We start from the raw sequence: 24,484 nt of genomic DNA on the forward strand, positions 1-24,484 counted from the left end.
TGTGGCCTGCCTGCCCCAGGACACACGTGGGCGGAGTGAGGCTTCCATCGGGTGTGTTTGCCAAGCTTACAGGGTGGGGTGGGGGCTACCCAGTAACAGAAACCCAGGTTTCATCTGCAACACAAAAAGCCCAATAAGGGTCTTTTCTAAAAATGAGCAAATGCATCCATTGAACTGAAGAAAAAAATGGCTTCCAAGTGAGGGAATTTTTTCGTCTGGTTTCTTTGAAAGCAAAGTCCTGGTATTGTATCTATCGGAACCAAAGTAAGGAAGATTTCTTTCTTCGTGGTCACCCCACATGTGATGGTGACATTGAAGAGGCACATCTCTGGTTTTTAAAGCAGTCCCATCTGATCTTGAGCTGAGAGCCCGGTTCCCTCTGGGTACCTGGCGCCCCTCAAATGGAAGAGGAAAAACTGTTATTTTTTCCCAGGAATTATATTCTGGTGCTTCAGCTTTTTGTTCAGTTTAATAGTATATTCTAACGAATTCTCAAGGATCTTTCCTACCCTGATTTCTGCCTTTCCTATTTCCATTACCAGGAGAGGAGGGGCTAGAAGGCCAGGGTGACCAAACACAGCCAGGGCAGGCCCCTCCCTTTCAGAAGGGAGCTCGGAGCCTGAAAGGGTCTCTATGACTCAGAATCTAAAACTGCGCCTTGTGTGCTGACGAAAGTTACTGACCGAGTTAGTCAAGTTAGAAACTCCTGCAGGAACACAGCGGAGCAGATTCCTGGCATCTGGCCCCGTGTCCCTCACGGATGCGCCAAGAAAACGTCACCTAAAGACTTTATACTTGTTCTTGCTTTAGTCTTGATTTGCAAAACATATTTCGTCGTTAGAAATCTGTCCCGAGATAGGGTTAACAAGCAACCCTTGGAACTAGTGGAATTCCAAAAAAAAAAAAAGCCATTGTACCGAGTCGCCCTGGAGCAGTTTGGGAAGTCTGGCGCGAAAGGGATGGCTTCGTTCGCCCCCACCGGGTTTTGTTCTGCAGCCGGGCCGAGTGGGTGATGGGCAGGCTCTGGAGACCCCGGATTCCAGTGCACGGCAAGGCCGCCCCCTCCGAAAGGACACTTGTCACCCGGTGTCCCAGCCTCCGGCGTCGGCGGGAGGCCGCAGGAAGCCCCGGAAGGGCGGAGAGAGGGAGCGGGCGCAGGCGGCGGTGACTCAGCCTGGAGCGCGGGGGCGGGAGCGCGCGAGAGGAAGCGAGTCAGCGCGCTCAGCCAGGCGGCGGCGGCGGAGCCAAAGGAGTTAAGTAGGCGGTGTTGGTGACGCCCCGCCCCCGCCCGGCCCGGCCCCCCGGAGGCCGCCGCGCCCGGTCCTATTTATTGCGGCGGCTCCCAGCGCTGAGTGTCTCTCCGCTGGCCCCGGCCGCGGCTTTCCTGAGTACCGCGAGCAGAGGCCCCGCGCCCCTAGTCAAGGCGCCATGGAGCGGCCGGCGCCCCTGGCCGTACTGCCCTTCTCGGACCCGGCGCACGCGCTGAGCCTGCTGCGTGGCCTGAGCCAGCTCCGCGCCGAGCGCAAGTTCCTGGACGTGACCCTGGAGGCGGCGGGCGGACGCGACTTCCCGGCGCACCGCGCTGTGCTGGCAGCCGCCAGCCCCTACTTCCGCGCCATGTTCGCTGGGCAGTTGCGCGAGAGCCGCGCCGAGCGGGTGCGCCTGCACGGCGTGCCGCCCGACATGCTGCAGCTGCTGCTCGACTTCAGCTACACGGGCCGCGTGGCGGTGAGTGGCGACAATGCCGAGCCGCTGCTGCGCGCCGCCGACCTGCTGCAGTTCCCGGCGGTGAAGGAGGCGTGCGGCGCCTTCCTGCAGCAGCAGCTCGACCTGACCAACTGCCTGGACATGCAGGACTTCGCCGAGGCCTTCAGCTGCGCGGGGCTGGCGAGCGCGGCTCAGCGCTTCATCCTGCGCCACGTGGGCGAGCTGGGCGCCGAGCAGCTGGAGCGTCTGCCCCTGGCGCGGCTGCTGCGCTACCTGCGCGACGACGGGCTCTGCGTGCCCAAGGAGGAGGCCGCCTACCAGCTGGCACTGCGCTGGGTGCGCGCCGACCCGCCGCGCCGCGCGGCGCACTGGCCGCAGCTGCTGGAGGCCGTGCGCCTGCCCTTCGTGCGCCGCTTCTACCTGCTGGCGCACGTCGAGGCCGAGCCGCTGGTGGCCCGCTGCCCGCCGTGCCTGCGCCTGCTGCGCGAGGCGCGCGACTTCCAGGCGGCGCGCTACGACCGCCACGACCGCGGGCCCTGCCCTCGGATGCGGCCGCGCCCCTCCACCGGCCTCGCCGAGATCCTCGTGCTCGTGGGCGGATGCGACCAGGACTGCGACGAACTGGTCACCGTCGACTGCTACAACCCGCAGACGGGGCAGTGGCGCTACCTGGCCGAGTTCCCCGACCACCTGGGCGGAGGCTACAGCATCGTGGCGCTGGGCAACGACATCTACGTGACGGGTGAGTGGGCATGAGGGCTGATCAGGAGGACCCTGACCTGCTCAGACCTGAACGGGGAAGCAGGCACTTTCACCTGCAAGAGAACCCAAAGTGCCTGGAACCACAGGCGGCACCTGGGTGCAGGTGAACACTCCCCCTCCCCCCGACTTGCAGGCACAGAAGTTTCTAGGGTTGGATACTTAAGGAAGAACCCCTTTGTGTTAGTGGGACAAGTACCGTCTGTGGCTCTTGCAGGGCCCGTCTGGGCAGCCCCCTCCTTGCCCAGGTGGTATCCCCATTTAGTGGCAAGACACTGGGGCAGCCTCCCTGCATGCTGCTACTAAGGCGCTTCAGTGTCCGACTCTATGCGACCCCATAGATGGCAGCCCACCAGGCTCCACAATCCCTTGGATTCTCCAGGCAAGAACACTGGAGTGGGTTGCCATTTCCTTCTCCAATCCTGCACTATGAGTGCTTCTTTTTTCTCCCTAAGGAATCTGGGGACAGGCCAGGGACTGACATCCTGTGGTACATCCTTTCTACCCCGGTAGAGGGGATTTCTCCCTCCCAGCTGAGCAGCACAGTCCCCTGACTCACTCACTTGGTCACCAGTGACAGCGTTCCATGGGGCTTGTACCTAGGCCCTGCGCTGTGGGTCACGTGGTGTTTAGGCTGCTCCCGGCCCAGCAACTGTAAACAGAGTCACATGCTAAGAGGTTTTCTTCCAATTACTTGGCCCAAACCCCAAAACACTGCCGAGTCATGCTGGGCGGGTCCCAGCCCGCCCCAGTCCTGGGCATCTCCCACATTTTTTATTAAAGATGAATCCCAGTTCAAACATGAGGCTCTCTCCATGCGTGGGTTGAGGAGGGGCGGTCTGTGCGAGGGCTATATAAGGAAAGAACCCGGCCAAGCATATGCTCAGGGCCTACAGGGAGCTGGATTGGGCAGGGAGGCCTCAGCTGGGCCGGAGCAGCGCTGTGTCCAGCCTGGCACGTTAGTTCGGGAGAAAGCCAGCTCTGAGGTACCCGCCCTTCCCTCCAGTGTCCTGGGGGCTCTGAGCTGAGAAGTTGGGCTCAGCCCAGCCTGAGGACAGGCTCGGCTGTGTGGTTGCCACTCCAGGTCCTGCCTGCGGGTGGCTGCCATTCCAGGTCCTGCCTCCCCAGGAATCTGCCAGAATGGGTCAGTTCTCAGTCTGAGGTTGGCCTTGTGTTGTTGGGGAACCAACCCCCTTCAACCCCACCCCACCCCACCCCCGACCACTGAAGTCTGGTCAGTGAACTCCCACAACTGGTCAGACGCGCCCCAACTTTGCACACCCTTCCATAAATGTCTCAGCTAATCCTTTGGGTTTGGACAGGTGGCTGGGTCATTCCCTACAGCTGCCTCTAGGGAATCTCACAGGGGCGAGGAGGCGGCTTCAGCTGCCTTTGACACAGTTCTCCTTTAGAAGGAAGAAGGGAGGCCGGGAGGACTTTACAAGGAGGCTGTCTTCTCCCTCTAAAAGCTCCGGGCTGTGAGCCGGGTAGAATGTCACGGTGGCTCTGCTCTGCCCTGTGGCCCCAGGCTTGGGACAAGGAGGGGAATCCAACCCCCAGGGTTCTTGGGGTCCCTTCACCCTGTGAGAATCCTAATGTCCTAGGTGAGCCTGGTTTAATTTATGGCAATAGCCAGTACCACTGGGCTTTGTTTGCTTTTTAGCCCTTTTTTTGGACATATAGATGGAAAAGTAGACATCATACTTGCACAGCTTGATGACTTTTTCCAAACAAAACAAGTCAGTAGCTTGCATATAAATCAAGAAATAAACCCCAGAAGTTCACTCATAGCATCACCTTCTGTCTTAAGTTTCTTGCTGGCTGAGCGCTTAGGTTTCCTCTTAACTTAGCCTGGCCCAGCCTTGGTTAGGGGATGCCTAGAATTTAATGAAGAAGTCCCCAAACACCCCACCCACATATGCTGTTTTTTTCTCTTTTTTTTGGCCAAGCACAGCATGCAGGATCTTAATTCCCCAACAAGGGATTGAACCTGTGCCCCCTGCGTTGTGAGCTCAGAGTCTTAGCCACTGGACCACCAGGGAAGTCCCTCCCACCCTCATGACTTGTGGCTCCCTGGGAAAATGGACTCCAAGACCTGGTGCTCCCATCCAGTTGAGGTGTCTGAGTGCAGGGATCCAAACTGAGGTTACTGTGTACTCAGAATTGTGGCCTCTGGGCCTCCAGTTGGCCCACAGAGGTGCAGTGGTGTTTTTATGGCATGAAGCTGGACCATCCTCCTGGGCAATGGTCAGCCTATACCTGGCTTGAGCCCCTGGCTTGGGCCTTGGTAAGAGAGGATGTGTGTTTCATCCTTACTCTCTAGGAAGTTCAGGGAGTCACGGGTGGGTGACTCACCCTGAGTCGGTGTGGGCTAATCATCTATCTGCCCATTGTCCTCCCTGGCAGGCGGATCTGATGGCTCCCGGCTCTACGACTGCGTGTGGAGGTACAACTCAAGTGTGAATGAGTGGACGGAGGTGGCGCCCATGCTGAAGGCCCGGGAGTACCACAGCTCCTCCGTGCTGGACGGGCTGTTGTACGTGGTGGCTGCGGACAGCACGGAGCGCTACGACCACACCACCGACTCCTGGGAGGCCCTGCAGCCCATGACCTACCCCATGGACAACTGTTCCACCACTGCCTGCCGGGGCCGGCTCTATGCCATCGGCTCCCTGGCCGGCAAGGAGACCATGGTCATGCAGTGCTACCACCCAGACACAGACCTGTGGTCCCTGGTGGACTGCGGCCAGCTCCCACCCTGGTCCTTTGCCCCCAAGACAGTGACTCTGAACGGACTCATGTACTTCATCAGGTGAGTCCCCAGGGGCCAAGGCCACTGGGTGCTCTTTTTTACTAGCTAAGCACAGCTTCACTGTTCTCCCATTTCACAGATGAGGAAACTGAGGCCACACTGGGCTCTGAGGCTGGATCTTTCTGACCTGGAGCTGTGGTTCTGCCCCTCATTCCTTAGAGTGGTTTCTGTGGCCTCTTGGGACCCAAGTGTGATGGATGGAGCTAGATCTTTGCAGAGAACTTTTTGAGAGTCAAAGATGCTAAATCAACTACGTCTCTTTGGCTAGACTTTGCCTGTGTATCACGCTAAGTTGCTTCAGTTGTGTCTGACTTTTTGCGACCCTGTGGGCTATAGCCCATCAGGCTTCTCTGTCTGTGGGATTCTCCGGACAAAAATACTCGAATAGGTTGCCATTTCATCCTCCAGGGGATCTTCCTGACCCAGGGATCAGACACTTGTCTCCTGCATTGGCAGGCGGGTTCTTTACCATTAGCGGCACCTGGGAAGCTGCTGCTGCTGCTGCTGCTTCAGTCATGTCCGACTCTGTGCAACCCCATAGACGGCAGCCCACCAGGCTCCCCCATACCTGGGATTCTCCAGGCAAGAACACTGGAGTGGGTTGCCATTTCCTTCTCCAATGCATGAAAGTGAAAAGTGAAAGTGAAGTCGCTCAGTTGTGTCCAACTCCTAGCAACCCCATGGACTGCAGCCTACCAGGCTCCTCCGTCCATGGGATTTTCCAGGCAAGAGTACTGGAGTGGGTTGCTATTGTCTTCTCCACCTGGGAAGCTGGGTCCCTCTAAAAACCCTAGTTGGTCTCATGTGGCCTTTACCAAAAGGAGCCACCTATCCTACCTTAGAGGGACTTTGAATCTTAATAAGAGGAGAGCTTTCTGGACACTTGAGTCTTTGGGAGGGGGAGCATGGCCTTGACAGACGGTTTGCTCATCAGCCGACTGGTGCCAGGTGTGAGGGACCAGGTGGATGGATTGACCTCGCCCCCTCTGCAGAAAGCACAACTTCTGGGTTCAGTGCGTCTCTGCAGATTCTGTCTCTTCCCTTCCTGCCCGGCCTGGCCCAGGGGGCTCATGAGTCTTGCTAAAAGAATGCTGTTCTCCCAGGATCCTGCCGCCACCCTGGACCAGGGAGGGGCCTGGTACCAAGCCGACCTGGAGCTGCCTGCAGGAACGATGACCATAGTTAGCCTGTTGGAATCCCCAGTTGGGTCGAGCTCTGGGTTACCTGCTTTAAGGGCATTTTCAAGGCTAGTCCCCCATGGCTGTCTAATAAGATGACACCGCTGTTGTCCCCCTTTCACAGGTGGCAGGGACAGAGGGGTAAGGGACTTGCTCACACCTGCAGGCTTTTATGTATATGTATGCGCTTGCATCAGGTCTTACTTGCTGCACTCAAGATCTTTAGTTGCAGCAATCAGGCATGTGGGATCTAGTTCCCTGACCAGGGACCAAACCTGGGCCCCCTGCATTAGGAGCATGGCATCTTAGCCACTGGAGCACCAGGAAAGGCCCCCTTAGACTCTAAATGGTGGCTCAGGGTTAGAACCAAGAACTTCCAACCCAGGTCCCATGTGCTGTCACCACATCCCAGCCTCCCTGGGCCCAGCTGCGGAGCTGGGCACCCGGTGGGTCAGCATGCATCGTGGGTCTTGATGATTTGTCACAGCCAGATGCCCCCTCCTGATCGGCCAGTGGACATCCAAGGAGCTGGGAGCTTCATACCTGCAGCTCACAGCTTTTGCGTGTGTGTCACATATGCACACACGTACGTGCTTGTGTGTGTTAGTCCCTCAGTTGTATCTGACTCTTTGTGACCTTATGGACTATAGCCCACCAGGCACCTCTGTCCATGAGATTCTTGAAGCGAGAATACTGGAATAGGTAGCCATGCCCTCCTCTAGGGGATCTTCCCAACCCAGGGATCGAACCTGGTTCTCCTGCATTGGGAGGCAGGTTCTTTGCCATCTGAGCCATGAGGGAGCCCTATGTGCTCGTAGGCCTGTGTATCTGCCCTCTCCCTTCCCTGACCTAGAGCCTGCCTGTAGCTTCAGACCCAGAGGGAAGGGGAAGGTGTGAATGACCATCCCTCCCTCCCCATTCCATCTGGGACTTTGAATCGGGAGCCTCCGAGGACAGGGACTGTGTGCTTCTTGGGCCACGCCCCTCTGACCAGCTGAGCCTGCCCTCCCCCAGACCTGAGGCTCGTTCCCAGTCTTCCTGGCAGAACACAGCTGGAACCCAGTGGTGTTGCTTGTCTCATGGTGGCCAGGCCTCCTTGATTCCCAGAAAGGTCAGGTCGGCTCCAAGGAAGTCCCAGAGACCCAGCCGGCTCCCAGCCCTGTTATAAAACATCACATCATCTGACCCTTCGTCCAGCTCTCCTCCCCGAGTCGTGAAAACCTCTTCAAAGTGGGGGTGGGGATGGCTATAAATATACCTTACGAGTGTGCCAGAACCTTCCTCAGAGTGCCAGGAACTTGGCCTCAGCCCCTCATGGCAGTTCCAGGCTGCGTGCCTTTGAGAACACCCTCCTACCCCCACCCCACGGTCCTAGAACAAGATATGCCCAAGGACCAGCGTGTGGGCCTAAGTCCCCAGCACCTTGGTCCTCCTGGTCGGGGTCACTGGTCAGCTGCTAAACCGCCCCACATGCGAACCTTAGGATGCCCCCACCCCAGACCCACTGTTAGCCTTCATACATGGTCACCTAGCCCATGGAGGGCCAGGTAGGCGAGCTTGACTCTGCTTATCACACCCACCCACCCCCACCAGAGTTCCCACCAAACTTGGCAAGAGTGTGAGTGGTCTGAAAAGGCAGCCTGTTTGTCCCGTAAGTGAAGAGTGGGGACCTGGCCTCACCTGAGTATGTGGGTGAGCCCGGGGGCCTAGGTCTTGTGCACTTGAGCGTTCATGCACCCTGTCCACTTTGTTGGGCAGCTCGGCCACATCACCCCTGCTCACAAGGCCCCCTGTGGGGATAGCTCCTGTCTAGAAGAGGCTGTGACAAGGAGGTGTCCCACACTGTCTGTTGCAGCTGCCATTGGCTGTGAGCAGCGACCGGCAGCCCCCTCCCCTTAGCCATGCTCCACTTTGGTCCCAGTTTCACATGGCTCCCGGGCTGGGGTATCCCAACCGCACAGAGGCAGGAGGCAAGAGCCTTGTTCAGCCTGGCGCCTTCTGACTGCAGCTTCTGTGTTCCTGCAGCTGGGGAGGGCAGCCCAGCGGGTTCCCATGTCAATTATCATCATCCCATGGGCCACAACCTAAGAATGGTTTTTACATTCTGAAGTGGTTGGAGGAAAAAACAAAAAAAATCAAAGCGAGAGTCATACTTCCTGATGTGTGAAAGTTATGTGAAATTCAAAGCTGCGTCCATAAATAAGGTTTTATGGGAAGGCAACCAGCCCCTTTGCTTATACGTCTGTGGCTGCATTTGTTCTCAGTGGCAGTGCTGGGGACCTGCCGCAGAGGCTGTCTGCTCCACAAGGCCTGAAGTGTTTACTCTCAGGCCCTTCTGCTAAGCCCTGACCTGTGACCATCATCATCAACGCTACTATTTGGGAGATAGTGTTTTTTGAGGCTGTGCCTTCACATTTGAGTGAAGTCATCATGAGTGAGTCAAACAGGATTGAAGAAACCTGAGCCCAAAGTGGGGTGCAGTGCTGGTGTCCTTGGTCCTGCGATTCTGGTCACCCTGCTGGGCACCTAGGACGTAGCAGTGAACAGGGTGTGATGGGGGCTGGCGGCGGTGGGAGGGCAGTGGCTGAGGAACAGTCCAGGGCACAGGGGGGTGGGCAGTGGGGCAGGAGCCCTGGCCTAGACTGGTCAGCCCTGGAAGGCTGTCCTGAAGAGGAGGCAGAAGTCCAAATCAGAAGAATAAGTGGAGATTGGACAGAAGGGCCATGGTCAGTTTCGGAGCTGAGGCTACCATGTGACCATAGTAGGGGGGTCAGGGTCGGCTGCATTGGTGCTGGGCTGCAGGAAAGGGTTTAAGTGTGATTGTTGGGTGTGTGGAACAAGGGTGGGTTCCAGCCTCAGAGCCGAGGTGTGGGGACCTGAAGTCCACCCCCTGAGCCAGGGGCGGGGTCCCACTGGCCAGTGGGCAGCCAAACAGCATCACAGAAGTCCCCAAAGGAGGTGGGCCTCGAGGACCCTCTAGCTCTCACACCCAGGGGCTTCCTACTCACTCTGACCTGCTTTTCCTCCTCGCCCCCTCCCCAGGGACGACTCCGCCGAAGTGGATGTGTATAACCCCACCAAGAACGAATGGGATAAGATCCCGTCAATGAATCAGGTGAGTTTGCAGACTCACCACCACTGGGAGCTTGGGCTGGTCCTGGTTCCCAACCAGTGTCAGCATAGGTGCTTTGGGGTTCAGTCCAGCTGGCAGGGGTCTATACTGGGCACTTCCCCGGTGTTGTCTCACTGCACAGCGGGCTCCTGCTGTCTTCAACTTGTGTTTGGGGGTCACCGAAACAGAGACCTTAAATAAGATCCCAGAGTCACACAGCTTAGTTCACCCGTTCAGACCAGAGTTCACTGAGTGTCTGCTGTGAGCCAGAGAACAGGCTTGGATTGAGTGTTCCACAGAGGGACTGCAAGTGCCAAGGGCCTGGGCAGGCCATGCCCGATATGTTCATGGAACAAGCCCTCAGCCTGGCATGGCTGGAGCAGAGTGAACACGGGGGCAACAGGGATGAGGTCAGACAAGGAGGTCTCTGGGGATTGACCTTGGGAGTACATTTATTGAGCACCTGCTGTGTACCCACACTTCTGCTCCCTAATGGGGTGTGACTTTCTTTGCTTGTTGAGTTTCACAGTAAGATGGAACCAGGAAGATTTGGTAGCATTTGGCCACATGGGCACTTTCCTTATTCCCAGACACACATCTATACCCACCTCTATCTCTTATTTTCTGTCTTTCTTAATACTGCTCAACCTGGGACTTCCCTGGTGGTCCAGTGGTTAAAACTCTGTGCTTCCACTGCGAGGGGCATGGGTTCAGTTCCTGGTTGGGAAACTAAGATCCTAAATGCTGTGTGGCACAACCTTCCCACAGCAAAAAAAGAATTTTCCAAACCTTCTCTCTTGATAACGCTGCATGACCAGTGTCATGATTTACAATGTCAGAGTTTATTTAACATCTTTACTGTTGCCAGTTCTAACTTTGGTTGTCCCCATAATGAGCTGCCACACATGCGTGCTCAGTTGTGTCCAACTCTTTACAACCCTGTGGACTGTAGGCTGCCAGGCTCCTCTGTCCATGGGATTCTTCAGGCAAGAATACTGGAGTGGGTTGCCATTTCCTTCTCCAGGGGATCTTCCTGACCCAGGGATTGAACTCATGTCTCTTGTATCTCCTGCACTACCAGGCAGGTTCTTTACCACTGCACCACCTGGGAAGCCCATAATGAGCTACACATACTCATTATAGCGATTTTGGGAAAGGTGGGATAGTCCAGTCTTGTGGTTCAGAGCCCAGACTCTGGATCAAGTCCCAGCTCTGCCACTGTCAGCCAAGTGTGGCTCAGTCTTCCCATCTGTAAGATGGGGAGAACGACTGTGCCCCTCTTACGGGGGTGATGCTGCTTGGAGGCCCTTGACCACCACTGGGACCAGCCATGGCATGTGACCCCTGGGCACGGAGCCCCTGTTTCCCAGCTGGGGTATAGGAAGTGCCAAGGCCACCCCTGCCAGGGGCCCCGGGAACCTTCCCCGCAGAGGGGGAGCTGTGGGGGCTCTCCCCTGCCCTGGCTGCCAGCCTCCCCTCACTGCCCACCTTGGCCCACAGGTGCACGTTGGGGGCAGCCTGGCCGTCCTCGGAGGTAAGCTCTACGTCTCTGGGGGCTACGATAACACCTTCGAACTCTCTGACGTGGTGGAGGCCTACGACCCAGAGACTCGGGCGTGGAGCGTGGTGGGCCGGCTCCCAGAGCCCACCTTCTGGCACGGCAGCGTCAGCATCTTCCGCCAGTTCATGCCCCAGACACCCCTGGGTGGGCGCGGCTTTGAGCTAGACGGTGGCAGCAGTGACATGGATGTGGGCCAGCCCCGGCCGCCACAGAACCCCGCTGAGCTGCACTAGCCCTGGCCCGGCCCGGAGAGGGCCTCAGTGCAGGTAACCTGGCACCTCAGGGGGCAGCACCCCCTTCCTTGTGCACAGGCCAGGTGGGGCCCACCGGGCGGAGTGTGGGCTCGGGGGCAGCCGAGCAAGCAAGGCTCAGGATACGATACCTGGGAGCTGCTGTGCGTTCAGGGCCTCCTGGGGCCAGGCCAATGTGCACGCTCCTGCTTCTTGGTCCAGAAAGAGCTGCCTCCCTGTCAGCAGGCCTGCTGGGACCAAGGCTGGTGTGCGTGCCCCAGCTCCTTAGTCCAGGAAGAGCTGCTTCCCTGTCAGCACGTCTCAGGCTCCAGTGAATCCCCCCCGCCCCAGGCCCCCACCTCACAGATGCAGGCACACCCCTCCTGCAGTCACCACCTGTGCCTACTTGCCCGCCTGCCTGCCCCTGCCCTGGGAGAGCAGAACCCCAGCACTTCTGGGTGCAAGCAGAGGGGAGTCTGAGAACAGCCTCTTCGCAGATCCTGCTATCCAGAACATGGAGAATCAGGCCGACGATGGCCCCAGAGAGGTTCCACACTCCATGGTCAGGGCTGGACAGCCAGCAGGCCAGCTCCACAGTGGAGGGGTCTGCCTGCCCAGCTCCTCAACCCTGCTGGGGCCTCACACCAAGACATCTGCTATGGGTGGGCCTCCTGGAAGTAAGCTCAGACCTGGCGACACAGGGCGGGGAGTGGACAGGAGCATGGCCTTGAAGGGGGCCCAGCAGGACCTGCTGGGGGTTGTCTGTCTCCAGTGGACCTGGGCTGGGGCAGGTGCTGGGGTTCCTGTCCAGCCCACCTGCCAGTGTGGCCCCACATGACTTGGGGGCCTCCAGGACCTTCGTCCCAGGCTAGTGTGGGAGAGGACTAAAGGCTGCCAAGTGCGAGGTCGTAGCTTCTCTCCGGGAGGCCCTGGGACTTTGTCACTGAAGCCCTGCCAGGCAAACAGCTGTGGATGCCCTTGCCCAGGCAGCCTGAGCAGAGGAGAGGGTTGTTTCTCAAGGAACCTGGGGTGGGGCAGACTCTGTGGTTGATCACAAGGTTTCAAATGCAGTTGGCCTTTCCTTAAAGGAAGAGAGGGCAGCTAGAAGCAAGGTCTGGGTTTGATCTTTACTCTTCCAGGGCCACTGCTGAAGTTCTCTGCAGGGGGTTGGGGGGCTGGCATGTGCTTTGTGCCCTGCAGAAGCCAGGGCTTCTCTAGGTGGGTGCCTGGAGGAGCCCCTGTGAACCCTGGAGCTGGTGTCCCTGGTTCTGAGGAGTGTGAGTGTTCCGGTGGATGCTGGTCTTGGCCCCTCCAGGTCCCCAAAGTAGCCTTTGCTTGAATTTGTCCTCCTTCCCTTCGAAAGGGGAGGGTGTTTGTTTTCTTCGTTGGGTGGATATTCATCCGTGCTCTCACCAAGGAAAACGTTTTCTCATCGTTACTTCCCAAGTGGCTCTTAACAATCCTTTTATTGGGCAGAAGCTGTGGGGGGGCCTGCCTTCCCCCTGTGAGGACCCTGGGGGAGCCATCGCTGTCAGGTCGATCGTCTTGCTCTGGAAACCCTGCTGGAGCAGCCACAGCCCAGAGCCAGCCCTTCAGATTCCCTTGGGCCCTGCCTCAGGGACCACTCCCAGGCCTCACCCCACCCAGTGTAGCTGGCACAGTGGGAAGGTACGGGGTGGGTAGTTGGCGTTTCCTGCCTTGGGCCTTGGCCAAGATAAGTGCTTGCCCTCTGCTCCTTTGGGGACCCCACCCCCTCCCAGATCACCCCTCCGGGTCTGAGTGTCCTCCCTTGTGAATTGGGGCTGGCCTGCCCCCTCCCCCTAGGGTGGTTGCAGCCCTAGACGCTCCCCCTCCACTGCCCTCACTTCACTCCCCAGGGGTTATTGTGACCTTTCTTCCAGCCCAGGTGCCTGCCTAGTGGGCTAAGCCCACCAAGAGGTGGTCTGGCTCCGTGGAGTGGCCAGCGTGGGTTCCCAGGCAGGCAAGGCTGCCCAGTGTGACTGCTCGTCTCCTGTGCGTGGCAGGGGGACAGCAAAGCTGGGGTGCTTGGGAGCCATGGAGCCCTGATTCTGTCCCAGTCACCAGTTCAGTGCCAGTCTGTGCCCTCCCAGGGGGTGTGACGTCATGCAGAGAGATGTGACACGTGACAGGTCATGGGGGTGGAGCAGGGACTCAGTTTCATGGGAAAGACTCCAGGCGCCCTTTCCAGGGCTGCCTCTGTGGAGGGCCTGGGCAGCCCACGAAGGCAGGATGGGGGTGGAAGGCAGCATGTGCCACGATCACTGGAACTCCCCCTACCACCCCAGGCAGGCGGGGCTGTTCTCTTGTGTCAAGGGTAGGAATCTCCACAGGCAGTGGCTTATGGGGATGCCTTTTGCTGGGGCTGCAGACACTCATGATTTCCTCCTAAATCAGCGTTTGTCACCCGACACGGCGTTCTGGTCAGCGCCGAGGGCCAGAGCCTGGGCCTTTGTCTGGTCTTTGCTGTGTTTTTGGTACTTCACTGTGTGACCAGCCATCCCACTCGCCGGTGGTGACTCAGATGATGGTTTGGGGGTTGGGGGGGCAGTGATGTTCACTTCCTAGAAACTCCCCAGGTCCCCACCCCCAGATCCTGCCTTGGGAAGGGGAGGCACCAGCCTCAGCAACAGCAGGCTCCCACTGGGGGTCCAAGAGTAGGGTCGACCCTTAAGTGAACCCTCCCTGCCTGCCCTCTGTGCTCCGCTGCATCACTGCACACTGACAGGCGGGGCAGGCCTGGGAGGGACTGTCTCTACGTGTTAGGTGTACATGACTTTGAGTCTGTGAGGCAAGTTAAGTTATGAGAGTTCGGTGACTAGTATTTAATGCTGACCTACTGTTATAAAGTATTCTATATTTATACGACTTCAGAGACTCTTCTGGACAAGCACACCCTCCCTCCAGGGTCCGACATCCAGTGCCAGCCCCCCAAGCGTGGGGGGCAGGTTTGCATATTTATTTGTCTGTTCGTTAGGCTTCTGTGTCTGGGATCCTGTTAAGGTTTTAGGATACCTTCAATACGTTAGCTTTTTGAAATAAAAATGTTTCCTATATGTTTGGTGTCATCGCCTCCATCCTGCTGCTGCTGGGTCTTGGAGCTTTACAGGCTGAGGCCAGGCACATGGGGCAAGGGAGCAAAGGAGCACTTGAGGAGCACATTTAATACTCATTAACGCGGCTGCCCCTGTACCCACAGGGAAGGGGGTCGAGGTTGAAGCGCCCAGGACTTGTGCTGGTGGTTTTGGGGGCAAAGCCTTTCAAGCGCTTTCTCGTCTCTGTCATTACAAGGCAGGAAGTAGTGGAAAAAGGAGGCTGAGCCCTGGAGGTGGGAGGAAGGCGGGTGGTGGAAGCCAAGAGCTGTTTCGGCCTCCTGACTCTACTTCAGGGCACTCTGCCCACTGCCTTGTGCCCCCTTCCTGAAAGTGGGGTCCCAAATGGTGGGGAGATCCCTATCTCTGCAGCAGGTAAACCCCGGGCCCTTAAAATAGAAGATCCCCCTAGAAGAGGCTGAGAAGCTTGCAACATTGCTCATGTCTGCAGAGCCCACTGAACCCAAGGAAGCAGTCAGTGCCCAGCCAGGAAGGGGGAATCTTGAGGCCAGGTCCACCTCAGTCCCCAGGCCATCTGCAGTGGCTCATGACCTGGCTGGCAGTCACTGCACTTGATTATCTTTACCTCTTTACCTGGTGGTCAAGGAGTAACAGAAAAGACGGCTGGATGGGTTCTGGTTCTAAAACAGAGTTTCCTTCCTCAAATCTAGGGTGTTCAGCACAGGATGGGGCAGGTGCCTCGGGAATCCTCCAGTGAGGTGGTGAGTGGTGGGTCATGATTGTCACTGCCGCTGACTGCACACACTGCTAAGCTAAACAGTGAGCAGAAGGGCACACTTCGGGTGAGGCAGCTGTGAACGTGTGCAGGTTCCAACACCCCCACTGAGTGGTGGGGTCCACGTTCCCTAGCCTTGAACCTGAGGAATGATGTGTGGTGACTGCCTGGACTGGCACGATGTGACGGGGTGACACTGTGGACAGGCAGCTTTGGCCTGTTGGGACGTGTGCTCTCGGCACTCAGCTACCATGCTCTGGTGGAGCCCAGGCAACCCCTGGAGGGGCACCCGGCCCACAGCCAGGGCCACCTTCTCAGGCACACACAAGTGAGCCGTCTTGAGAGCAGACCTGCCCCCCCAGCCCGTGGGCAATTCTGGGTGGTCTGTTATCCAGTCCTGGGACTGGAACAGCAGGCTCCCTCATTTAATTCTTCTCTATGAAGCATGCACTGTCACTAATTCCATTAAAAATAAGGAAATGAAGCGCTTAGTCACTTGCCCCAGGTCACAGACATCACGAAGGAGCTGGGGAGGAATAGGTGCAGGCAACTGGCCTCCTGAGCCCATGCACTTCTTCCCACGGCTGCAGAACCTGGGTGCTACCCGGGCCTCTGGCCTTCTAGGCCTGGCCTTGCCAGTGGCTCAAGCCAGCCTCCTGGACAAGCTTCTCCCCAGGGAAAGTTCCTGCCCATAGTCTCTCCACCAACCAGGATACAGAGTATGCTTAGCTGCAAGCCTGTCCTCCAGCCCGATCTGCTCAGCTGCATGATCACTGGGTCCCCGTCCTGGCCAGCCACCATCATCAGGACCCTGGCCACCCTGTTTTGACTCCAGAGGCTGAGTGATACATTCCACCCTCACTGGCTGGCGTTGCCGAAGCTATACTATAGGAACGCTACTGCTCCATCTGGTCCAGTTCTAAAACCCAGACAGGAGAAAAATTAGAGAGCCCCGAGCCAGAGGCATAGCCCCAAAGCTACCAACCCACGTTTCACCCATGGGGTCTCCTAACAACCTGGGGAAGCTGCTGGCCAAGATCTGGGGTGCACAGATCAAGCAGTGCCCCACTTCTTCTAGAGGACACGGTGGGAAAGCAGCTCCTCCTGGAGCCCAGGTTCCCGGGGAACAGACCACTGGATGGGCTGGAATGGTCGAGTCCAAAGCCCTGTGGTTTATTGGGGGCTGGGGCCAAGTGGACCGTGCACGGGTCGGGGGCTATGTGTCACAGTCTTCAGGGATGGCGGCCGTAATGATGAGCGAGGGCTCCATGACGCCCGCGCCCGCGAAGCTCTCCTCCGCACACAGTCTCTGGCCAGGGAGCTGGGAGGCCAGGCTGCCATGGGCCAGTGACTCCACGATGACCTCGGCTGAGCCCACCTCCAAGTCGGGGGGTGGCTGGAGCGCCACCACCACCATCTTCTCGTCCTCAATGACCAAGTTCCGGAGCTTGCGCTGCCTGGGATTGTAGTTCTCCACCCGGTCATGGATCTCCATGTGCCTCCGCAGGTGGGCCTAGGGGTTAGGGGGACTCAGGCTAGGTGCAGAGGGAGGAGGGTTCAGGGGCCCAAAGGGGCAGGAGGAGGCAAGCCAGCCCCCGGCGTACCTGCCGGGTGAACTTATAGCCGCATTCGGTGCACTCGAACTTCCTGACCCCCTTGTGTCTCCTCACGTGCACGCGCAGCTGCTCCACAGCTACAGGAGGGAAGGGCCGGGGTTAGAGGAGGGAGGAAGCGGGTGGGCTTAGCCCTGCCAGGTTCTCGGGCGGCACCCTGTAGTCACTACTGCCTGGGGCCCTCGGGAGCCTCCACCCACTCCCTGCTGGCAAGAGGGTGCTGCTGCCAAGGAATGTGTGACAGCCACTGCTGCGCCCGACCTCTCCCGGGGAGCCCCTCCACCTCTGACCGGGGGAAAGGGCCTAGCCCTCTCCGCCCAGGGTAGGGCAGGGCGATGGCCTAACACAGGCCCAGGTACCTTTGAAGGTCTTCCCACAGATCTGGCAGAAGTGGGGCCGGCCCTCCTGGTGGCGGCTGGCCACGTGCCTCAGCAGGGGCCCCTTCTCCGTGAAGCGCTGCTCGCAGAACTCACAGCTGAAGGGCCTCTCGCCGGTGTGGGTGCGGTTGTGCTTGTCCAGGCTGGCTGTGGGGAAAAGGAGAGGGGCTCAGCCGCCAGGCCTCAGCCCCGGGCCGGGGAGGGGCCGGCCTGCCTCACCTTGGGTGCGGAAGGTCTTGCCACAGAGGTGGCACTGGAAGGGCTTCTCGCCCGTGTGTGTGCGCAGGTGCATGTTGAGATTGGCCTTCTGGGTGAAGGCGTGGCTGCAGAACTCACAGACGTATGGCCGCTCATTCCTGTCCAGGCGGGGACACAGGCATCACCAAAAGAAGCCGTCCCCTTGGTGCCCCTGCAGCTGGGAACACACCTGATCCCAGAGCCAAGGAAACAGGCCAGGCTGAGGCCAGCCTGCCTGAGCTGTGAGAACAGACTTAGGCTGCCCGGGGAAGAGAGGGCATGAGCTCCATCCCGGGAGCCACGGGACACCAGGACTCTGCCCAGGGAGGCCCAGAGCCTTGTCCTGCCTGAAATCCCCGCCCCCAGACTGCCTGCCTGGCAAGCTGCCTCATCCCTCAGGTCCTCCCCTCCAGAAAGGCTGCAGGCTTTGGACACAGGTAGGGGCACTCTGGCCCCTGTGAGTGGCAGCAGGGCCAGGCCTAGGGAGGATGGCCCCGGGGAGGACGATCCCACCTGTGCTTGGCCTTGATGTGCATCTGCAAGCCATTCCGGCTCGAAGCCCGGTGCCCGCACTCCTCGCACACAAACAGCTTCTCCCCACGGTGCTTGAATGCCTCATGCAACTGCAGCTCCGTCCGGGACAGGAAGCACTTGGCACAGGTGGGACACTAAGGGACAGAGTGGGCAAGGCCAAAGTGAGGAGCAGAGCCGCCCTGGAGTCCCTGCCCTGGGAAACCGCACAGCCTGCCCACTCTAGACCAGCCGCACCGCCTCCCTGAGCTGGCTCCCGGCATCGCATCGGTCCCGGCCCCCATCCTTGGCGCGGCCTGGCACTTACCGCATGGGGCTTGGGGGCTCCATGCAGCTTGATCATATGACTCTGCAGGTCCTTCTTCTGCATGAACTGCTGGGAGCAGGAAGAGCACTGCAAGACAGGTCACAGTCACCTCTGAAGCCGCCAACGCCACTGGAAGCCGGGTCACCCCAGGGCTACTGGGGCAGGAACCCGGAGGCAGGACCCAGCCTGAGATGCTCAGCCTCGACCAGGTGTGAAGGTCACACCCAGGCGGAGGCTGAGGTTGTCCTCCAGTGACGGAATCCCGCCCAAAGACACAGGAGCACTGGGCAGGTAGGAAGGAGAGGCCCCGACACCATCCCACATGAAGGGCTAGGCAAGGCGGGTGGGGTGGAGATCCTGGGGCCGCCCCTCAGCCTCCAGCCTTGGGGACAGGCCGAGCCTGACCTTGTAGGGCATCTCCCCCGTGTGGGACACCATGTGCACCCGCAGCTCCATCCTCCGGCGGAACGTCTCCTGGCACACAGAGCACGTGAAGACCTGGCAGCATGAGGGGCAGGCGGGGCTGGCGTCACCAGGGGGAGGGCCTCTGCCCGGGCTGCCACTCACTGCTGACAAGGGTCTGCCCAAGGGGGTGGGGGTGCTAGGGTGGGAGAGGGCAACACATAACCTGCTTGCCTGACCGTGACCATCACTGAGTGCTGCAAGCCCAACACGCCAGGCTGGGAGTCAGACCGGGGACAAAGGCTGAATGGCCTCACCTGTGACCCCCACCCTGACTGGTGACCAGCCTCTAGGAAGCAGGGTTTAGCCCACCAGGGGGGTGGGGGGAGGTGGCCAGGTGGCCTTTCTCAGCAGTTACCCCCCTTCTCCAAACCCCAGGAACCCCAGGCAGGCAAACCCAAGATACTTCCTGCAGTGTCCCTTCTGGGCTTGTCCCTTCTGCCCTTGGTACCTGTGTCCCCACTGTCATACCAGGGAGGGGACCAATGACAACCAAGGACCCTGCGGCTCTCGAGTCTACAGTCCTGTCAGGCCAGTCCCCTGGGGGCCCCTCCCAGGTGGAAGAGAGACAGAACCCAGCGTGCACCTGCCCAGCAGGACCCCGGCTGGCCCTCAGGTACCTGTTCTGAGCGGTTCATGCAGTTCCGGGCTTCATGCTCCAGGAGGTTCTCCTTCCGGAAGTAACACTTCCCACATTTGGGACACTCAAAGGGTTTCTCCCCAGTGTGTTTCCTGCTGGGAGAAGCCACGGGGTATGGAGGCTGAGTGGACTCGCCGCCCTGCCTCACACAGGGCCCGCTCTGGCACCTCTGCTGACAGTGCTGAGCTGCCCGCGCTGACACCTGAGGCTCTCCACGTGGCTGGTGAAGCTGTGGGGTGCATCCAGAAACCCTCCTCCCTCCCGGAGACTCTGCAAGGGAGGGGACAGCTCCCTGCTGTAGGGGACACCCCAGAACCAAAGGCCACTGGGAGGCCCAGCTGCAGTGTCTCTCCAAAGGCAGAAATAACCTCTGGGCCCCGACTCCCTGGAGAAACCTCTCAGCCTGCCTGGGACTTCTGTGAGCTTGGCCTTCGAAACTATGGCCACAATCTGACACCTCGCCTGGCCTCTGGGCTACCACCCAGTGCGGCTGCACCATCCCCAGGCCACTGCCTGGGCCTCCTACCTGGTCCTGTGCTCCACGCAGGCCTCCCAACAAGTTTTCACTTTAGGAGTCAGATGGACCCTCGAGGATAACCAAATCTCATCACCTTACTCAACACTTGGAATCTGGCCCCGAGAAAGGCCTGTTGCTGCCCCTTACCTTGCTGCCTCCCTCCCACCCCAGAGCCTCTGTTCCAGCTCCCCTCCAGCCCAGAGCTGCTCCCCAGCCATCTGCAAACTTCCTCACTTCCTCTGAACCTGCTGGGTAGTCTCCTGTCTTTACTATTGCAACCTGACCCGACCCTCAACTCCCCAGGTACTCCTCCCTAGCCCTCCTATCCTTTTCTTTTTTCCCATGGCACTTCTAGCCCTTCAGCACACTGCAGAGTCTCTTATCTGGTCGTTCAGGGTCTCACCGCCCTGCTGGAAGGCAAGCTCCACTTGTTCTGTTCATGAAGGTATCTGAAGCACTTAGCCACCTGGCAGACAACTCACTGAATGAACTAAGTGAACCCTGACCTCAGAGCCCGGAATGGTGTGGGAAGAACACTGACAGCCTGCCACAGGCACTCTTCTCTCATCCCTGCTGATACACTGACTGTCCCCCACCCACAAGACCTCAGCTGGCACCTCAGCTGGCACCCCCTCCTAGTTCTTAGGTCCGTCCAGTGGCCTACAGCAGAAGATGAGGACGGGGCTGGTACCTGCACCCAAGTTTCACACTAGGGAGTGTGCAGGCAGACAGAGGTCACCCCAGGGTGACTGGCCCAAAGGCTCCACTAGCAGCAGCTGCCCCCAGAGCAGGAAGAGCAAGGGGCCTCTGTCCTCAGTTCCAACTCCATTCAGTCACCGGGGGCCTCTGAGAGTGTTGTAGTGAGAAAACATGCATGGCCCAGCCTGGCTTGGCAAGACATCTGTCTGGGGCTGAAGAGGGGCAGGAGGGGAAGGCACATCGCCTAGCTGCCCTCCATGCAGGCCCTAGGAAGAGCAAGGCCACGGGAGCAGTGCCTTCCACAAGGATGCGTGGGATGATGGGAATACTCCAATGCTCCACATCCATGCTGTGGCCTTCGTTCAGCAGCAGGGGCTGCAAGTAGCTACTGAGCACTTGAAATGAAGCTAGCATGACTTAGAAACTAAACTTATTTAATTTTAATTACTTTTAAGTTAAAATAGCTTCCTGTGGAATCTGATTACCTTTGAGAAATGGAGTATCTCCTGCCAGATCAGTAAACAAGGATGTCACAGGCACCAGTCATTGTAGCCCTCCAAGGAGAGCTAGTGAGACCTAAGGGAACTCAGAAGAATACTTGCTATCTGCAGCCATCAAAAGGCAGCCACTTCCTGAGGTGAGCCCCAACGACACTCAAGATGTGGAAAAACACAGCATACTTGTCCCAGATAGCTGAGGTGCATATCCAAGGAGTGAGTTCAGTGAGCCCAGAAGCTTACATTATTCCCATACATAAAAAAGTGCACAATTCCTTAACTTGGGATATCTCGTTTTCTTAAACAATAATCTTTTGATGTTCAGACTATATACCCTTGGTTTCAAAATTTTCTATATAACCTGGCTCCTCCCTTCGCTTCCTCAGAGCAGTTCTCTCAGGGTTACTTGAGATGCTGCTGCCTCCTGGGCTTGAAGTCCTAAAAATTCCCACTGAATAAAACATAACTCTCAACTTTTACGTTGTGATTATTTTTTAAGTCAACACCTTACTGGACACAGCAGCTTTCGACAAAGGGTCCCTAGTGCTCCGCTGACACCTGAGACTTAACCTGTCTGCAGAAACGCAGGCAGCACCCACCCTATAGATGGACATCTTAGCCCCAAGCCCACACTGCCAGGCTTCAGTAACACCTGTGGTCAGGCCTCAGCCACAGCATGGGCCCTCAGGCTGCTCTCTCCTCCTCGGGAGAAGCCTGCTGGAGGTCAAGGTCCACAGTGGGTGGAGCCTGATGTAACAGCTGCTTCAGGCTGCTTCAGTCCTGTTAGACTCTTTGCGACCCCTTGGACTGTGGCCAGCCAGGCTCCTCTGTCCATGGGGTTCTCCAGGCAATAATACTGGAGTGGGTTGCCATGCCCTTCTCCAGGCGATCTTCCATCTCTTACATCTCCTACATTGGCAGGCGGGTCCTTTACCGCTAGCACCAGCTGGGTGTCCCCAGACCTGCTCCCAGCAGAGAGCTCACAGGAGGGGGAGGAAGAAGGAAGCCATCCAATGTCAAAGTCTCACTCCCCAACGGTCAGAGGATACCAATGCCAGGCACTGTGTGGGTCTGAGATGGCACCCCAACCCCCCTACATGGGCCACAAGTGGGGAGCGCAGGCCCCCTCCCCCAACACGGGAACAGCAGATGGGAAAGGAAAATAGAAAAACAGAATGTTTACCTGTTGTGGACTTTTAGGTAATATTTGCTGAGGAACTTTTTATGACATGTGGGGCATTCAACTGGCACCGCTGTACCTTTTCTGTTCTCAGCAGGCTCGGCTGCCAGGGAACCTGCGCTCCGGGCCGGCTCGGCAGCACAGGGCTTTCTGATTACGTTTGCTTTCCTCTTGCTCGGTACAGTCTCAGTTTCAGAATCATAATCGCCATCCCCGTCGTCCTCAACTTGAACCACCACCTCCCACTAGAGCAGAAGAGGCAGCAGGAGGGGGTGAGGTCACCAAACTGAATCAGCAGGGGTTCTGGGGATGGGTCTACAGGGTGGCCAGCTCCATCCGGTTTCATCCCAAGTCCCAACCCAGGCCTATCCCCGGACGCGTCCGTTCCTTCATCAGTGCCTGTTCCCTTCAAGGTCCCAGGGCAGCAGCAACATCCCAATCCCAGGTTTGAGGGCAGGAGCTCTGTGGATAACTGGAAGTCCGCCTGGATTTCACTTCCCTGGGGAAGCACCTAATGCCGCCCACATCTGCCCCAGGAAGCTGCCAACCACAGACACAACTGGCAGGAAGGTCAGCCTGAGGCTGTGGGATGGAGCTGGCTTCCTGCATTTGGAGATATCACATCCGACTCTGCAACCCCATGGACTGTAGCCTGTCAGGCTCCTCTGTTCATGGGATTTCCCAGGCAAGAATACTGGAGTGGGTTGCCATTTCCTTCTCCAGGGGATCTTTCTGATCCAGGGATTGAACCCACATCTCCTGCCTTGACAGACAGATTCTTTACCACTGCGCCACCTGGGAAGCCCTGTATTTGGAGAAAGCCTGTTCTAAACCCACAAAACAGACTGTACCTTTGGGTCCAGATTACCCCTGCAAAGTATCAGTCCCTTCTCCCCATCTCCCCTTCTCCAACACCCTGAGCACAGTACCTCATTAGTCCCGCCCTGCAGCTGGACACCTTCAGCTTCGAAGGGCCTTGGGGGCACTTTGCAATCCTCAGGCTCCTTGTCCCCAGGGGGACAGAGCTTCAGGGCCTGCTTGAGTTTCCCACGGAGAAAGGACGGGCTCTCACTCTGAGCAGGGAGGCCAAGCCGGGGCCTCTGGGGGCTGAGACTACTGCTGACCTCCGGATCCCCGGGGATTTGACCCAGAGTCCTTGAAACTTCCTCCTTCTCCACACCCGCAGACTCCTTGAGGTGGCTGTTCACATCCCGGGGGGCAGGTTTCCCGAGCCCATTCTGGCCACTTGCTGGCTGTCCCACTGAGGCTTTGGGCTTGAAGCTCTGGCACAACTCCACAGCCTCTGGCACTCGCAACTCCCTGGCTGCCAGGAGCACCTGATCCCGGTTCCCCGAGGTGAGGGCGAGGTGGCCGGTGTAGAAAAAGTCCAGCAGGAGGCCAAAGATCTCGGCAAAGCCCGCAGGGAGGACGACACTGCCCCCTGAGCCATCCCCGTAGAGGCTCTGGAAGAAGTGGCTGCAGCAGGCAAGAACACTCCAGTGTGCCTTGAACACCAGTCCCCCCACATCCAGGGTGGCATCGCAGTACTGGCCCCGCTCCCGCTGCTTGTTGAGCTCCTGCAGAACCCTCACGCTGTGCTGGACGAATGAGCCGTCCATGGTCCCTCTGAAGGGAAGAAACACGGCAGTGACACTGACCAGTCCAACCCAGAGGCAGCAAGAGAAAGCCCCTGGAGCTGAGGCCAGGGTAAAGGGAGACAGATTCTATTCATTCACGTTTATTACAACCAGGACGTAGATCAAGGTTAGAAGGTGCAAGCTGAGGCAGGAAGGGACTGAGAGCCTCCCTGGGGGCGGGGTCCAAGCAAACAGGCCATATCGGGGGTGGGCAGAGAGTGTGGGTGACGGGGGTGCGGGAGGACTAGGTGGGGACACAGTCGCGAAAGGGTGCTGGTGGGAGGAAATCAAAAGTTTGGGAAAAGAGGCGCTGAATCAGGGCGAACTTATCACCCTGGCACAGCGAGAGGACCGGAGGCAGGGGAGGACAGTGGCTGCAGACAGGTGAGAGGAACCCACGCCGCGCCCACACGTCTCGAGCAGCCGGGCGGAAGGCGGCCGCGGTCACACTCCATCAGCAGTCTCGGCGGCCCACAGCGCCCCCTCCCTCGTCCCTTGCCCCTCAACCTCCTCACCCTGGCCCATGCTCCCTACGTCTACCCCTCCAACCCCGAGCCAGATAGCCCATACAACCTCACTGAC

General features: G+C 58.4%; 2 protein-coding genes across 4 annotated transcripts; one reads left to right on the forward strand and one right to left on the reverse strand.

The window, feature by feature from the left end:
• Positions 1 to 1,358: 1,358 nt before the first annotated feature.
• On the forward strand, positions 1,359 to 14,579 carry KLHL21 (kelch like family member 21). Of its 2 annotated transcripts, XM_052653856.1 has the most exons (5): positions 1,359 to 2,449; positions 4,873 to 5,278; positions 9,499 to 9,571; positions 11,069 to 11,395; positions 11,857 to 14,579. In XM_052653856.1, the coding sequence occupies exons 1-4, from the start codon at positions 1,429 to 1,431 to the stop codon at positions 11,360 to 11,362; spliced, it is 1,794 nt and encodes a 597-aa protein (XP_052509816.1). In that variant the 5' UTR covers positions 1,359 to 1,428; the 3' UTR covers positions 11,363 to 11,395; positions 11,857 to 14,579. The 2 variants fall into 2 exon arrangements, with proteins under 2 accessions (XP_052509816.1, XP_052509815.1); XM_052653855.1 differs by having other exon boundaries at positions 11,069 to 14,579.
• A 1,788-nt stretch (positions 14,580 to 16,367) lies between these two features.
• Positions 16,368 to 23,884, reverse strand: ZBTB48 (zinc finger and BTB domain containing 48). 2 transcript variants are annotated; one of them, XM_052653854.1, is made up of 10 exons: positions 23,195 to 23,884; positions 22,269 to 22,510; positions 19,353 to 19,464; positions 18,676 to 18,768; positions 18,271 to 18,357; positions 17,946 to 18,100; positions 17,415 to 17,551; positions 17,178 to 17,342; positions 16,810 to 16,898; positions 16,368 to 16,718 (listed from the first exon to the last, which is right to left on the reverse strand). In XM_052653854.1, exons 1-10 carry the CDS (start codon positions 23,882 to 23,884, stop codon positions 16,422 to 16,424), a joined length of 2,067 nt encoding a protein of 688 aa, XP_052509814.1. In that variant the 3' UTR covers positions 16,368 to 16,421. The 2 variants fall into 2 exon arrangements, with proteins under 2 accessions (XP_052509814.1, XP_052509813.1); XM_052653853.1 differs by having other exon boundaries at positions 19,353 to 19,467.
• Between the last annotated feature and the right edge of the window lie 600 nt (positions 23,885 to 24,484).

The sequence above is a fragment of the Budorcas taxicolor genome, chromosome 16, assembly GCF_023091745.1.
Source record: "Budorcas taxicolor isolate Tak-1 chromosome 16, Takin1.1, whole genome shotgun sequence".
Taxonomy (NCBI): Eukaryota; Metazoa; Chordata; class Mammalia; order Artiodactyla; family Bovidae; genus Budorcas; species Budorcas taxicolor.

Bases quoted from the DNA above. Each gene is read 5' to 3' on its own strand.
- ZBTB48 (XM_052653853.1), bottom strand. From the start codon at position 23,884: ATGGACGGCTCATTCGTCCAGCACAGCGTGAGGGTTCTGCAGGAGCTC. The intron at 22,511-23,194 runs GTACTGTGCTCA...CTTCTGCTCTAG, and splicing joins TGCAGGGCGGGACTAATGAG to TGGGAGGTGGTGGTTCAAGT. The intron at 18,358-18,675 runs GTCAGGCTCGGC...CCTGTCTTGCAG, and splicing joins CGGGGGAGATGCCCTACAAG to TGCTCTTCCTGCTCCCAGCA.
- KLHL21 (XM_052653855.1), top strand. From the start codon at position 1,429: ATGGAGCGGCCGGCGCCCCTGGCCGTACTGCCCTTCTCGGACCCGGCG. The intron at 2,450-4,872 runs GTGAGTGGGCAT...CCTCCCTGGCAG, and splicing joins CAACGACATCTACGTGACGG to GCGGATCTGATGGCTCCCGG. The intron at 5,279-9,498 runs GTGAGTCCCCAG...CCCCCTCCCCAG, and splicing joins GGACTCATGTACTTCATCAG to GGACGACTCCGCCGAAGTGG.